This window comes from Chelonoidis abingdonii, chromosome 19, assembly GCF_003597395.2.
Source record: "Chelonoidis abingdonii isolate Lonesome George chromosome 19, CheloAbing_2.0, whole genome shotgun sequence".
Lineage (NCBI taxonomy): Eukaryota > Metazoa > Chordata > Testudines > Testudinidae > Chelonoidis > Chelonoidis abingdonii.
Window position 1 is genome coordinate 6,218,483 of NC_133787.1, and position 16,285 is coordinate 6,234,767.

General features: G+C 51.8%; 1 protein-coding gene across 3 annotated transcripts in view; it reads right to left on the reverse strand.

Annotated features, from left to right (window-relative positions):
- The window catches only part of ADGRG1 (adhesion G protein-coupled receptor G1), a 35,396-nt gene extending 19,139 nt beyond the window's left edge, over nucleotides 1–16,257 (reverse strand). Inside the window, exon 1 of one of the 3 annotated variants that reach the window (XM_032784747.2) lies at nucleotides 16,149–16,257. Coding sequence is in view for 1 of the 3 variants with exons in the window: in XM_032784739.2 (XP_032640630.1) it covers nucleotides 2,174–2,228 (55 nt within the window). In the remaining 2 variants the exon portion in view is untranslated. Of the gene's footprint in view, nucleotides 1–2,173; nucleotides 2,375–15,300; nucleotides 15,322–16,148 lie in introns of those variants that run through there. The other 2 variants (XM_032784757.2, XM_032784739.2) reach the window with 2 other exon arrangements.
- Between the last annotated feature and the right edge of the window lie 28 nt (nucleotides 16,258–16,285).

Below are 16,285 nucleotides of genomic sequence, written 5' to 3' on the forward strand. Positions count from 1 at the left end.
TTTCCCCTTTCTCCACACACTGGTGTGCCCTGCGTCAGCTTCGTCCTGGCCTGTTTCTGAGGTATTTGTGCTCCTCACAGAGTGAACCCATGTTAGAAAGGGAGCCAGGCTGGTGGCTGCCCACCCTTTCTCGAACTCAGGCTGTGCTGACACTGCTTTCCCATAAAGCTGTTTGTTGCAAGACCTCATGACTTGGTTCTGCCTCAGTACAGGGAGCCGCACGTGAGAACCACTTAAGGTCCCTGCCTGCACTTCATATCTATGATTCTTTGCAAGGGAATCAGCTATAGCCAGAGATGCATGATGTTATCCAGGAGTAGGGAGCTGTAGCGGGGTGGTCACCCCGCTCCAGCCCTGAAAGGGTTAAAAGCCAGCCCTTGGAGAGGGCTGGGGTAGAGAGCCAATCAGAAAAGGTTGGGAGGCAGCCAATCAGGGACAGGCTGGACCCTATAAAAGGGCTGCAGGGCCAAAAAGCAGGCAGTCTCTTTCCAGCTTTGGAGAGAGATGGCCCTAGGTGCCTGAAAGAGAAAAGGGTACTTTAGACAGCACAGTGCTGGGGAAGGGCGGGAGGCACTGGGGAAGCTCCAGCCCCCAGGCAGAGGCCCTGCTGTCAGGGCCGGAGGAGGTCCTTGGACTGTGAGGAAGCAGCCAGGGGAGGAAGAGGCAGCAGGTCCAATCCCCTGGCCAATGATGAGTGGCCACTTCAGACTGCAGTTTGCCCCTGAGTGAAGGGACTAGATGAAGATTGGCAGTGGCTCACTGAGGTGAGGTGGTTTTAGGGGACTGGGGTTCCCCATGTAGGGGAGGACCCCAAGTGGGGGCACTGCTGTGGAGTACCCAAGAGAGGGGGTACCACAGGCTGGGAGGGATGCGGGGCCTGAACTACAGTGGAGGAAGAGGAAAGGAAGCAGGTATTGGTAGGGAGACACTGGCCAGCAGGAGGCGCTCCAAGGCTGGGATGAGCTAATTCCCGAGGTAACCAGCAGGAGGTGCCACGGTGAGGGCATGCCATGTTACAGGAGCTCTTTCATGATATGCTCAGCCCTGACCCCCTGGCAGTGATATCCAGGAGACATGGTTTCCTGGGTGATCCAGGACTTCCAGGCTCCGGCGCTTGGCTTTGTGAAGGGAGTGGTTGGTGACTACACAGAGCAGTTATGGTTTTGGGACTCATTGTCCTCTCTTTCCTTCTCTTGAGGGTGCAGATTACACAGTTAGCTACAGATGCTAATTAGTGAGGCTGTGAGGTGTAAATAAGGATGGACAGGGCCCCAGCTGATAGGAGGTAACCACCAAGTGGCCCTTGGTATACGGCTGGTACTTGGTATTTACATGTGGTTTGGACTCAAGTGGCTCGAGCTCTGCAGCAGGGCTCTGAGCATAGTAGTTTGTAGCCACATCCGACCTCAGTGAGCTGGTGATTTCTGGTCCCTGCTGGCATTGTGGCCTGAGTGTGAAGTGTGGGGAGGCTAGTGTTGAAGCACGCCCTGTGGTGGGCGAGATGTTCTGCAAGTCAACACCCAGAAAATGAGCTGTGCCTCAGAGACCCGTCCATTTCAGAGCTTCTCTTCCCCTCCCTCCAAGGCCCTGTATTTCAACAGAGATATGGGTGATCCCCTCCAAAGCCCACTGGGATGACTCTAGAATGGGGTGGGTGGGGGTTTGTGTGTGTACACACACAAGGCACTGCCAGGCTGTGCTCCAGGACAAAGCCACTTGAAGACAGGGCCTGACATTAGCCCCTACATGGCAGCTCCTTGCCCTCACTCCCTGCCAGAATGACGAGCAAAGGGCGGTGCTGGGCTCTCCTGCCAGGTGGTGCCACCCCTACAGGCTGAAGTGCAAAGGGCTGCCCTCAGCTCTGTACAATAAATAAAACCTTGAGAATTTGCACGCTGAGCCCTGCTGCTGCTGCCCCAAATAGAGATTCTCAGTGGGAAGCACAGGTCATGTTCAGTCCCTGGGAAGGGGTGTATTTCCCTTGAGTGTGTGCCTTTGCCACCCCAGTCCCCACTCCTTTTTTGTGGCACCAATCAAATCTGATTTACTAGGGACACAGGAGTTTACTTTTAGCTTTTCCTTGTTTCATGTACTGCATGCTAGGTCATATCAGGAGAGAGCTCCTTTCTTTCTTTTTAAACTAAGTTCACTCCTTATTTAAGCAACTACTTACAGGGGTGCTCCAGGTTCACAGTCTTCACCCTGTGCGCACAGACTGACTCCTTCATGCTATCCCCAAACCCTTCTCTCCTGCCACCTGCACTCTGCTCACCTTTGCCAGACGACTGAAAAACCACCACATGGGAATGGGTGGGAAATGGATCTTGTTCCTGGGCATGGGCATGACAGCGGTGGATTTGGGCAGCTTTGCTTCCCCTGGGGAGCTTTTCCCATGCAGGCCCATAGAGTCACAAGACACATGGGGAAGAATACGCCATGGTGTTTTTGGAGGCAGCCTACATCCTGCCAGCACTGGTCATCCTGAAATAGAGGAGCTGCAGGGAGGGGCAGGCAGACCTCTGGTGCTCTCATAAGAGGCACTCATGCTGTGTTCCACACCCTAGGTTGGCACTTCTCTCTGGTTCCTCAGGGCCTTTTCTTCACAAGGAGATCTCCAGCCCCCATGCAGGCAGAGCCTGACTTCCTCTGCTTCACACTAAAGCCAGGTGACTACCCAGCACAATAATCCGAGCTCTAGTGTGTGGTCAGTCAAGCCCAACTCTGCATTTTGGATTGGAGACCAGGAGACAGTTGCGCTGGGACAGGCCGATGGTGCATTGCCAGTGTGCGTGTCCAGGGCTGGTCTGTACTGATGTACTTATATTGTAGCAGGACACCATGCAGCAGGATCCCAACTCTGGATGGGGATGTCGGGGGAATTTGGCTTCATCCAATGCTGTGTTCACCTGGCTCTGCTGCCACCCTCCAGGAAACATGTCATTGGTTGGTTTAGGTTTTATCGACTCTTATCTACAAATGCTAATTACAGAAAATCTGACCGAAAGCAAAATTCTTCACGGGGCAGCTGGTATTTCCCTCCGTGAGGGCTGCACCCACTGTCCAGAAGCAGTGCAACACTTAGAACAGTTTCTTGCTCTGAACAATGGCTGAGATGTAAAGCCCCCCGGGGAGGCAGATACAGGCCCCTGTAACGGACTCTCAAGGGAATAACGAGACTCCCTGCTTCTGCACAGGGCCATTCGTCACCGCAGCAGCTGCTTGGTGCCAGCTCCCAGCAGGGGTCTTGGCCCATTGAGCCAATGCAGGGGACTGCACATTGTTACCCCTTTTTTCCCCTCATACCTACTGGAGATGCAGAGTGACATCTCTGCACAGAGGGGGCGGTGCACTCTCTACCATGCATGCTGTGCTGGGGCTCTGAGGACTAAATTCAACCTGCTGGGCATCGCTGAAATTGAACGGTTGCTGACACCAGCCTGTAGGGGTGCCAAGGTTGCCCTGTCACATCAAAGGCTCGGGCATTGTGGGAACAGCTCTGGATTGGCAGCCCCCCGAATGCCTGGCTCATAGCTGCTGGGCTTGCAATCCCAGCTCTGCTTATCAAAGAAATGGACTGGATGGCTCTCCTCTGCATCTGCTCTCTTGTCTTCTGTGTCATATGTTCTCTCCTAGCCTAGTTCCTTACCTGGGGCAGAGCCAGTGTTGCGCTTGCACCTCCTCTGTCCAGGGAAGGGTTTGGCCCTGCTCCATGGGGCTTCGGCTGCATGCAGACATGCTAGGCATGGCCATCCCTCTCCCTGCCATCCCTCTCCTCTGTGAACCTTGAGGGGCTCTGTGTGTAAGGGGGGGGGGGTCCTTGGGCCTGGCCGGCAGCTGCTTGGCACAAAAGGGCCCCGGGACAATGACAAATCAGATCCAGATGGTGGTGCTCACTCAGCAGCACCTCTCAGGCCACCTGGATGCTGACTTGCAGGGCTCCGCAAGAACAGATCGTGCTGGGCTTTTGTGGGGAGGCTCTGGGCTTCTGCACCAGAGAGAGCCCAGAGGGGACAGAAGCACCAAGATTTTGCTTGCTTGTCTGGAGCATCGGCCTCTGAAACACAGCTGGGATCCCTCTGACCAGACTGTGCAGCTGGACAGCTCAGCAGGCTCTTCGGCATCACTCTGCACCTTGAGTAATTGCTCACGGCAACACAACAGGGCTGCAAAGGCTCCCAGGTCAGAATGGAGGCGATTCACAGCTTCTTGCAAAGGTGTAAATGAGGACATGGTGTGCAGGGCAACAAGGGACCAGGGCAGGCATGTGGAACAGCAGAGGAGAGGTGCAGAGCATCACAGGGTGGTGACAGCCCTCAGCCCAGAACCCAGGGGATAGCAACTAAAGCTGAAAACTGCCCCACATAGTGGTTTGTGAGTCATCCCCCAGCAGTTCTCTAGGGCTGTCAGGCAGCTGCTGCCTCAGTGCTGTGCTCTTGTCATATTGCTGCTGCTGTCCACAGCTGGCTGGCACTGAGCTATCCTCCCCCACTTCCCCCCCGCCCCCCCCAGCTCTCTAGGGCTGGGCTTTCCCCTCGCTGCTCTACAGGTCCGGGTCCATGACCCCTAGGTGCTATGGGAATACAAAATAATAGGCCTGGCTGTTGTCCTAGAACTGGACTGTCCCCAAGCTCGCTGCTCCCCCCTCGCTGTGCCCTAGTGTTGTCTGGTGGTTGCTGCTCTCAGATGATGCATCCATGCAAGCAAAAATCAGGCCCAGCATTGCGCCCCACACAGCTCCGCTGACAGCGGCAGTGGTGCAAAGCACTGCTAGAGGCAGAGCTCAGGTGTCTTGCCAAGGATCTAGTGTCTAGCCTGGTGGGGCGTGAGGGAGGTTTACCGCAGGCCTGAGTTTTGCTAGTGGAGACAAGGCTTAAGGTTGTCTGGCTGCTGCTGCCCCAGAGCCTGGCCCCCCTGTGCCAGGCTCTCCCTTTGGGTCAGTGTAGTCACAAGGCCCCGATGCACCATCTGCACAGGCTGGCATTAGCTAGACAGACATTAGTCAGATGGTGGGCTGTGTGGTCTTGCATGGAAACACCAGACCGTTGACACTCCCCTTGCCTCAGAGCTTTCCTGTTCTTAGAAACTCATTGCAGACGCCCAGCATCTAACCAGCCTGAGATCTGACAACCTGTCCAAGCCTGCCACTATCTCCTGGGGCCAGGCAGATCCTTTCTCCCCACAGGCTCTGCAAGGCCAAACTGGGGATTTTCTGTATCCTTGTATCCTGAGACGCCAACCCGCAGCGCCTTCCTCCTCCCTGGCAGCACGAACAGCCTTATCTCCTCCAGGCTGCAGCTAGAAATGGGCCTTGTGGTATATTTAGAACCCACCTCAAGGCCTGCTATTCCGTTACTTCAATGGGCTGGACTGAGAACAATAGCGCATAAAAGTTCCTGCTTAATCACAGAGTACAGATGGGTCTCAAGGGCATTAAGTAACCAAAGGGGATGCAGGGTCGGATGGAGCACCTCCCTCCCTGCCTTCCTGCCCCCAATGGCAGAAACCCTGCACTGCAAAAGCAGCCATGTAATGGGCTGGGATCCTGGGGTCAGGCGGAGGTAGATGTCACTTGTGCAAGGCTCAGGAGTCTGTCCCCTAACTCACACCGAAAGACATCCAGCCCAGGGTCTGTGCCCCACCCTGAGTCCACTTTGGCCCTCCATATATAGCCTTTTGCATAGGGGTACCTGAAATCAGTATGGAGTATAGGACTACTCAGCATGAGGAACAGTCCTAGATGGCTGCAGCAAATGCAGGGTGCCAGCTACCAGAAACAAAGTGGGCCTGATTCTGACCTCACTAACACCAGTATAAATCAGGAGTAAGAACAGGAGTCAGTCTCATGGGTATAAAATTAGTGTCAGTGAAATTGGACTTACACCCAAGAGCTGGGCACACAATGGTTAGCAGGATGTTGGCACCATGTTACCAGCTCTCACGATTTTTATTGCAAGTCTTGTGATACTAAGTAATGTTCTTAAAGCCCCAGCTCCTGCAGTAAGGCTGACTATGAGACTATATAGAATGTGAACTACATAGAAGTGTTGCGCCCTGGTGGTGATGGATAAAAGCTCAGAAACATGAATGCAAAAGGCTCAAAAACCGGGAGGCATATAAAAAGAATGCAGCTTTTTAAAAAAAATCTCATGCTGTTTAAATGCTTGGGGTTAGCGATGCTGTTGGAAGGTGTGTTTCATTTGCTATTTGATTTTTTTTCCTTCTGGAGAAGGATGGTCTTATATCTTAAGTGGATGACTGGTAGTGAGAAGACCTAGGTTCTGTTCCCTGCTTTGCCTGCTCCGTAACCTTTTGAAAAATATGCCAATGTTCTTTGCCTCAATTTCCCTATCTGTAAAATGGAGATAATATCTGCTGACCTGCCCCATAATGGGACTGGGGAGCTATATTCACTTGAGTTCGAAGCCCTCTGAGAGCCTGGCTTACCCTGTAAAAGAGGGAGAGGCAAGTCCTGCTATTGCTTCCTCTTGTCTGAGATACTACATGCTAGTAGAGCTGATCAGAGTTTCTTTACTGATTTCGCTTACTGAATTTTTTCGCTTACTGAATTTTTGCCTTTGTGAAGTGTTTTTGCCTCTCATTTTAAGAGCTAGTTGGGATGTGCAAACAACTCAAAAACATCCCTGACGAACAAATAGCAGCTCACACATTATTCATAATGTTGGCATTTGAGTTGCAGAATGGGCCATCTGAGTTGCAAGTGGGCTGAATACACAATCATTCATCTGAATCATGCAGAACGGTTTCGAAGCATTGTGTATTTGCTATCACTAAAGGATTTGAATACAGCTGAGCTGAATGGAGACTAAGATTTGCCAAACATTTTTCTAGTCTTCAGCCAGCTCTATCTTTTACTAAATACCCAATATCACTAATAATGGCTTCAAAGAAACATCAAGCGTGATGCATTATGGGTAATGGTATACAAACTGAACCTATCAGTCCTACAGTCTGATTTTTACTGCCATGGCTACACTGGTGCTTTACAGCGCTGCAACTTTTGCGCTCAGGGGTGTGGAAAAAACACTTCCCTGAGCGCTGCAAGATACAGCGCTGTAAAGCTTCAGTGTAAACAGTGCTGCAGTGCTGGGAGCGCGGCTCCCAGCGCTGCAAGCTACACCTGTAGAGGATGTGGAGTACGTGCAGCGCTGGAAGAGCTCTCCCCCAGCGCTGGCGCTGCGACTACACTCGCACTTCAAAGCGCTGCCGTGCTTTGAAGTTTCAAGTGTAGCCATACCCTCAAAAAGGAAAAAAGGATAGACATGACTGCACAGGAGGCTGAACTCTCATTACAGTCAATGCAAAGACTCCTGACTTTGCTGGGAGCTGGCTCAAGCCACTAAATTAGCTGACTCGGAATGAGACAGCAGGGTGAGGAAATAACTGACTGCTAACCTCACCTTGTGAGCTGTAGACAGTGGAAGAGGGAAGTATAGGTGCAGACAGTTATCAGCATTTGTGGCTTTCAGGAAGATTACTTGGTAAGAGCCATTGTCTGCGTGCTGAAGGTTCAGACTGCTCATTTCCTAAAATGTTCTAGCTGGGTTGGCTAAAAATGCGATGCTGGTTGCACCTGCTTTGCAGCATTTTGCTCAATGAATTGGAAAGGCTGTAGCTTCTGCAAGAGCTATCAATGGAATGTAAAGGAGATGGGTTCGTGGCCACCCATCCTCAAGCTTTCTGGACTGATTGCTGTTTCAGATGAGTGATCCTGTGGCTTGCAGGTTAGGTTAGGTTAAAGCAATAGACTAGGGTCCTGTTCCTAGCTCTGTCACAAGCTCCCTATATAACCACGGGCAAGTCCCTTGATTTCTCTGAGCTTCACGATTCCCCGTCTGTAAAATGGGGATGATTGTACGGCCACCCTCTGTTGGTCTCAGATTGTATGCTCTTTGGGCCGGAGCTGCCTCCTGCTGTGCGTATGTACAGGGCCTGGCACCGTGGGGTGCTGGGCTCTAAGCTCTCCCACAATAATATAGTATTGCTAATTAATTGTCAGGGTTTAATATCATCCTGTGGTGATGTTGCCTCACTAGATACTCAATAGGCAGGACATAGTAGTTGGGAAAGCCTAGACAACCTACTTATTCCGTCTTTGACTCTTCCATCTTCTCATTCATGAAGAGTGTTTTTCTCTGAGCCAGAGCAGGAAGTTGCTCCCTGCAGATACGCAGGCCTTGCTGTGTGGTTTGGAAGCACATTTGTATCTTCTTCTCAGAGTTGCAAAACAAGGAATAATAGCGCCTCATCCCATATACTTAGTACACAAGCAAGCTGCGTGTCTGTGATGCTGTGGCCACATGAACAGATAAGAGTTTAACAGACAGCAACAGAAACATTTTCAGCACTGCAGGGTCTGGAGCTGAATGTTGGATTCAGCAGTGACCATGGCCAAGATGTTGCTAAGATACTAAAAAGGAAGTATCAATCACATTGGTGCATATTTCTACTGGGCCTGGGGAGCTGACCCACTGGTACATTTCCCCACTGGACACTGCCTTACACATGGCTCTGAAGTTGGGTAGCTGGAAATAATGTCACAAGGCCGACCAGTCAGTGGCTTGCAATGATCACCACAATGTCCTGGTTGCCTTTTGCAATCCTATTTCTGAGAACCATCCACTGAGGTTAGGGGCTGCACAAGCATCGTCAGTGCCTCAATGTCCCTCGCCTTTGGCTTCCTACACACCAAATGCAGAGTTGTCCCGCTGAGTTCAGCTTGCTTCAACATACCATAGCACTCAGCCTGATGTCTACTCTCCTGCTATCTTTTCAGAATTGAACAACAGGATTAGACTGTCCATGGTCTAACCAGCAGGGCAGAGAAAGAACCAAGATGCATGCCTGTGACAAATACTGTAGCATTAAAGGGACTAGAAGGTGACCAGTCCTCACTTTGCTTTGAGACTTGGGTGCTGCTGTCCAGAGATCTAAAAGACAAGAGGATCCAGCTACCCACCTGAACAGGAGACTTCCGTGGAAAACCCAGGTGCTGTAGGCAGCAGTGCTGAGAGGGCACCCTACTCTCACAGTCAGTGTTGAAACGAGACCATAATATAGCATTGGGGGCAGATGCTGTCTTCATCTGGGTCATTCATGGTTGTGAAAGATACCATGATGCTTTGCCTTGGTGGATTGTCCACATTCCAGCTCGTGTCTTCTCTCTACCTAAAATTCTCCTGTGATTTCAACGGGTTACAATACTCTTCCACCTATACTAGACAGACATGAAGTGCTGATGCATGCATGATGCTGGTAAACCAGGTGCCAGCTCTTGCCAAGGCTGTAGGTTTCAGCTAGGGTGACCAGATGTCCTGATTTTATAGGAACAGTCCTGATTTTTGGGTTTTTCTCACATAGGCACTTATTACCCCGACCTACAATTTTTGACACTTGCTATCTGGTCAGCCTAGTTTCATCTGAGCACTTACAAATTCATAGCTGGAAACCAGAACAGCTCACCTGTATGTTAGTATTGTTCAAGGTAGGCATTAGATTTGTAAAGATGAGTCTAAACATTAAACACAATAAATTGCAGCATGTATTAATCTTACCTGTGATGTCTGTGTCCCGTGCTATAAGGTAATATGTAGTTTTTGCTTTATAATTGTAAAAGTGCTTGGTCTGAACTCATGAACCTAGGCAGGAAGAGTGGGTCCCCCCGCCCCTCAAGAAGGACCATCAAGACTAAATGGTTCCATTGTAGGACAAACACTTTGTTGATTACCCCATCCACCCATGAAGAGGTTACGTGCTGGAGCTCTCATCCCATTGGTTTGAGCTTCAGGGGAAGGGAATATAGAGAAGCTCATAAGAAGAAACTTATCTCTTTGAGGTCTGTAACTCTCATAGGGCTGAAGCTAGGAAACAAAAGCAGAGATTCCCCAGGGTTGACCTGGGTTAGCCCTAAAAGACATTCAGTGGACAGATGACTACATCTCTGTCATCTTTTGGAACCACAGACTGTAGTTCACCTCTGCTTATATGCTGCCTGCTCTAACCTGTAAATAACTCATTTCTTTTTCCTAGTTAGTTTACTATAGACTTGGCTACCGGCATTGTCTTCAGTGTGAAATGTAAGGTACAAACTGATTTGGGGTCTCTTGGGACTGGGAGCAATGTAAATATTTTGTGACTTTTGAGTAAGTGACCATTTATCACACAGTCCAGCTTGCCTGAGTGGCAAAGACAGACTGCAGTGCCCAAGGGGACTGTGTCTGATTCCATGGCCTGACTGTTACAGTGATCTAGGTGGTCATATTGGTTACTGGGGTGGTGATATCTAATTATAGAACATATCACCAGTTTGTGGTGTCAGCCCTGAGGCTGGCACTCACGGCATTAACCACACCAGACAGCATGACAGCATGCTTTTAAACTGCTGCTGCTGCCCTCCTCTCTAGTGGCGCATTTCCGTAGGTGGATGCGGTGGGATGGCAGGATGGGGTAAAGTGATCCAGACATGCACACATGTGCACTTGATGTTTTCCTGCACACACACGGACTGTAATCACTTTGTTGGCTGCTTTGGGATCTCCAGATACAAGGTGCAAGATAAATGCCACTCGCTGAGTGTTACAACGGCTGTGGAGTGACATTCACCTATGGGCACCGGTGAACATGTGGGAAAGAGCAAAAAAGACAGAGGTTCTGGATGGTACAGTGGCTAGTGCTGGGAGTCTGGAGATCTGGGATCTATTCCCAGCTTGGCCGACTTGTTGGGTGCTGTTCAGCAAAACACATTAATCTCTCTGTGCCTCAGATACCGTCATGTATAAGACAGGGATAATGTAAAAGGCTTTGAAATCTTGGGAGGAGAGATGCTAAGTATTAGCATCATGCCCCCAGATCCCTGCAGACAATCCCTCTGCAAGTGCCTAAATAGGTCAACAATTTAGAAGCGTGAAACTCATTATGGAACAAGCCCTACTCTCCTCTTTGTCTGTGCTGACTCCTGGCTGGGCCTCTCTTCCTCGCTCCCCTCCTGCTAGGCAGGAGACACATTATTCTGATCCTGGGTGTCATAGGTGTGGCAAACACAGGGCAATGTCATCTGAGTCTCTGCCTCCTCCTCATAAAAAGGGCCTGATCCTGCTTTCACTTGAATGCATGTCAACCAAGGAAAATGTCATGGAGGTTCATGGCGCAATACAGGGGTAAAAGCAGGGTATAGGAATGCAGAATCAGACCCAAAGATTTGTCTGTGACTTTGGAAGTCCTGAGAAAGCTGGCAGCATTGTGTGCAAAGACAGACCTTGGAAATGTTCCTGGGTTGAGTAAAGCAGCCTCACTGTGCTTTATAGACTCCTTTGTAGTCTGATCACGGCTGCCTGAATGTTTGTGGCATTTCAATGAATGCAGAATTCCTAGGGGATGGCATAAACCCATGTGACACCCAAGCGCAATCGGCAATCTGCCAAGTCCCACAGAGCGGAGCTTGGAGTGAGTCACACAACCTGGGGCCATGCATCAGACCTCACAAGAGCCTTTGTGCTCTCCCCTGGAAAGGGAAAGGCAGCGCTGGGCATGCATTCTTGGGATTTCATTGAGGAGTGGGGGATTGGTTGTCCCTTGGGATCCATAACAGGTGAGGCTGAGTGTCTGTCACACTATGGCTTCAGTGACAAAACCTAGGCCACTTAAGGATTTTTTCCAATGAGTCATGGGCCCTAATCCTCAGCCTGGGACCCAGGGACAGATTCCCAGCAATATATAGAGGTAGGAACTATGCTACAAGAGCCAGGGAGAAAATTCACCCTTACCTGCACCCCCTGCCAGTCCACCCCAGAGTGCCTCACTCACAGACCAGTGCACCCCCACCCTGACCTGAGGCAGCAGGAGGGAATATGTCCTTAGCACATCCCCTGTGAAGGCTCTGGGCTATTCGGGACTACAGAACCACCCACGGGAGGCTGCTGTGGATTGGAGCATCCCCACTGGTATTCTAGTTTATCCTGGAAGGCCATTTAAGTTCCTGAAGTAGCCCCAAATCCTGAGGTCACCGAAGTCTCTTAGCTTCATCCCCAAGCTCCACAGGGCTTCACCTTCTGTGCACACAATCTCAACCCTGGTGTGCACATTGGGGTGAGGGCAAAGATGGCTTTGAGATAGCCCCTGATCCTGGGCTGCCTTGTCTGTATGCTGCTCCGGTCCCCACTATCAATCAGACCAGTCTCATGCCTGCTGTTGCTTACACTGGCTGCAGTGCTAGTGACTCTAAGGGCCTGTTATGGAAGCTGGGGATAGGTGGGGTCCACGCTTAAGCCACACTCCCTATGTCAACAGCCAGGAATGGGTGTGGCAGAGGAGTTGCTATGCTGGCTCTGTGGGATCCCCCCTCTAACGGGATGATCTTCCCCTGACCTGTTTTCTGGCTGCCTTGTGCCAAGGGAACAACTCCTTGGGCTGTGTTAGTGCTTTGAAAGACCGGCGCTTCCATTTAGGCGACCCAGGCAGTCGTCTAGGGCGCCAGGATGTGGGTGGGTGGCATTTTCCTGCCCTCGGCGGTAACTCGGAGCGGGGGGTCCTTCACTCGCCCCGGGATCCGCTGCTGAAGTGCCCCAAAGACCGGGAGCGCAGAAGGCCCCCCCTGCTGCCGAATTGCCTCTGACTGGGAGCGCGGAAGGACCCCCGCCTAGGGCGCCAAAAACCCTAGCGCCGCTCCTAGTGCTTTGTCACCTGCACACTTCACCAGCCTCCTCCACAAATGTCTTGTACTCTGGCTCAGCATGGGTCCTGGGCAGTACAGCAGGGGGTCGTGAATGGTCATGACTTATTCGTTAACTGTTAATAAACAGCCATAAGCCCTTCTAAAATAAAGGGTTTGTATTTGGCTTTTCCCATCATGTCCCATGACACACAACCTAGCATTCATTCCAGCACCACGTGTCATGACTTTCCCGTTCTCACAGTCATGCCTTTTGCACTCTTTCCCTCCACCAAACCATAGTTTTAAGATGCCAGCCTCAAAAAGGGGATTGCAGAGCCTTTCATCTACGTTGGTGCTGTTTAACAGCTGCTTTGGAGCTGCTGGGAAATGAGCTGGTGGGTCTCGGTTTGGTTACGCATGAGCAGGTGTCCATATGATGAAACCACCACCCATACCGGCACCAATTAGTTTCCTTGGTGGTCTCAACAGAACAGCCAAGGACTAAATGGGCCACAGAGTCCGAGCTCCTATCCCACCCTTAGGCTGGACTCAATAGTCCTGTAGCAGCCCCCTGGGCTGTTTCACTGAGAGAGATGGCTGCTACCACACAGCTAGGAAAACTGCCTCCATCAAAAACACATCCGTGCTGCTGCAAGGTTTGGGAACTGCACTCACCCGTACACCACTATGGCTTTAAAGCACCAGCAGAGATCCCCTTTCCCACCATTACTGCTGCTGTTTACAAACCTGTCGCTTTCCAATTTCCTTCCTCCTCACCCTTTGCCCACTCCGCTCTCTCCAAGTCGCTGGATTAAGATTTGGACGGCAATCAAATATGTAACATTTATCATGGCCTGATTTGTGCGAGTGCTGCAGATCAGAGCCACATAGACAGTGCAGGGCAGAGTGTGTCAGCACAAAATTCCCACCCAGCACGCTTCCCCAAGCAATCTAAATCAGCCAGGCAGGTGTTCCAGCTCCCATCTCAGAGTGTTCTGTCCCCTCCCCGATCTGTGGGGCTACAGAAACGCAGGTGGCTCTCAGTGCATTAAAGATGTTTCTAGCACAGCACTGTGTGTTCAGGACAGGAAATACACAAATTCCAGCTATTAGAGAGACAAGGTGGGTAAGGTGATATCTTTTAGTGGACCATCTTCTAGTGGCGAAAGAGACAGGCTTTCGAGCTTACACAGAGCTCTTCTTCAGCTCTCTTTCACCCACAGAAGTTGGTCCAATAAAAGATATTACCTCATCCACCTTGTGTCTCTAATATCTTGGGATCAACACAGCTACAACAGTGCAAACTCCAGCTATGTCCCTTAAAGGCAGAGATTTGGAGCAGAGACCTATCCCTAGCGGTCATTGCAGGAACCTCTCAGAGGCTTCTAACTGTCTCTTGTGGCTTCTGCTGGAAGATCAGCAACCAGCAGCAGATCAATGCACTTGTTGCTCTGGACAAATCCTAACTGCTAGCTGGAACCAGTAGGAGCCAGCTGGCATGATCTGAAATCCACACTTGGGAGAACAAGGGTTCTCTGGGGTGTCCGCGGTTCTGCAAGGGAAGGCTGAGTAGACCTCACTTGAGGTGGTACCAGGAGGGGCAGATGAACTCCCCCTTGTTAAAATGCAGGGGTGGGTGAGACAAAAAGTTCAGTGAATCCTCAGTGTTCAGATCTCTTCAGGGCTGGCACTGCAGGCAATTCAACATGGTCCACCACCACAAGAGTGTGTCTGCTGAGGTGAACCGGCTATAGGGTCCTAGGGACAAGAGATGGAAGGGCCCCTGGCAAGGGAAAAGACTGTTGCTGGGACTAGGCCAGTGGTTTAAGATTTCCAAAGGAGTCCACACCTCCACTCAAAACTTTTTAGGGGGCTGCAAATGAAAAAAGGTTGAAAAACACTGAACTAGGCTCTCCAGTCAGACCTTGTACAGCTAGATCAGTTGATAAAGTGATTGCCAAGCCCTACCTGGAATGAAGCTACTGCCTAATGCTCCTTCACAGCCCCCAGGCCGGGCCTATCCATACCTGCCTGCCTTTGTGGTCAGACCATTAGTGCTCTCCAACAGTTGCTCACATAGCTGAGCCCTACCCTGCTGCTGTGAGAAGTTTTTCGAGGCTCCTTTAGCTCAGCTGTGTTGAGCAGCTGTAGGTGTGGGGGGCAGTTGGAGGATTTGCTGTTTAATGGCAATGGAATTCATCCCACCCTTAGTTGGGGGACTCCCTAGACACTGGGGCTGGCTAGACAAATCCAGCAGGCATGAGGAAGAGATTTAAATGGGAAACACACACTCAATCACTCTCACACCGAACTGTCCTTGCATCCTAACCTGAGCTGCTTATAGCACATTGTAATATATCCTGGGGCTGGCAAAGTTCTGGATTTTTTCATACAAACCCCCAAAGAAAGTTGTCCCCCAGCTTGAACCCCTTATCCTCTAGCTCCTTTTGACTGGAAAAGCAGAGCACGCAGTCTTTACTCTAGCTAGTGTGCTAAAGATAAGGGTGGGGACATTGCAGCTCCAGGAGAAACTCAGGCTTGCCCAGGGAGCTCAGACAAAGGAGGACAGCGGGAGCTTGGAGGCCAGCAGCTAGCCTGAGCCAGGCACGCTCCCAAGGACAGTGTAGACATACCCAGTGAAGACTCCTCTGTGATCTCTGGAGTTGCTCACCAGCAGCCTGCCAGTCCCAGAGCCATCAAAACATTCTGACCAAAACCCCACTCCAAGTTTCCTCATTAGCAAGAAACTGAAAAACACCCATACAACCACATGGCCAGGTGCGCCTTAAAACTCAGGTCCTTCCAGAAGGATCAAAGACACAGCTGGCCCCAGCCTGTTCGTTTTACATGCGTAGTCCCATTTGGCCCCCACGCCTAAGGTACCAAGATTTGGCCCAACCTCAGCCGATGCTGTTCATTTGTTAGGGGGGTGAGGGGAGCTGCTCTGGTGAGAACAGACACCAGCTGAGTCCAGTGGGCTCTGTTCAGAGTTGAAACCCAGTGACCCTGCACTGAGCCCTACAGGGGAACCAATTTCCCAGCTTTCGTAGTTTCGCAGCAGCGCGGCTTAAACAAGCGGGACCTTTCAGCCCGCTTCCCTGCCAGCCCCGGCACGAGGGAGTCCTGCAGGCGGCTGAGTCCACTGGCCACAGATCTCCAGCTGGCGGCTGAAATCCAGCGAGGGCCAGCGGTTCCCCAGGCGGGCACCGGGGCATTCAAAGGGCAATCCCCTCGCCAAGCGCTGCCCACCTCCGCCGGGCAAACACGCTCCTGCGGCCACAGGGATCAGCCGGCCCCGCCTCGCCCCAGGTGAGCGGGGCAACCCCACGCAGCTCGGGGGGGATGCGGGAGCCAAGCGGAGCCCAGCACGTTCACACGGAGAGTCCCGGGGGCTGGCGCTTTGATCGCTGCCCCCGCTGCAACACAGGGGCTCCGGCCCCCCCGCCCCCTGGCCCGGCCGGACCCGCGGCAGAGCCGGTACCTGTGCTGCGGCGCGCGGAGCTCTCCGGTGAGGCGAGCGAGGCCGGGCCCTGAGGTACCGCGTTAGGCGCCCGGCCGCGGGAGGAAGCAGCCCGCAGCCCCCGCGGGGAGCCGGGCGATGGGGCTGCACGGGCGCCG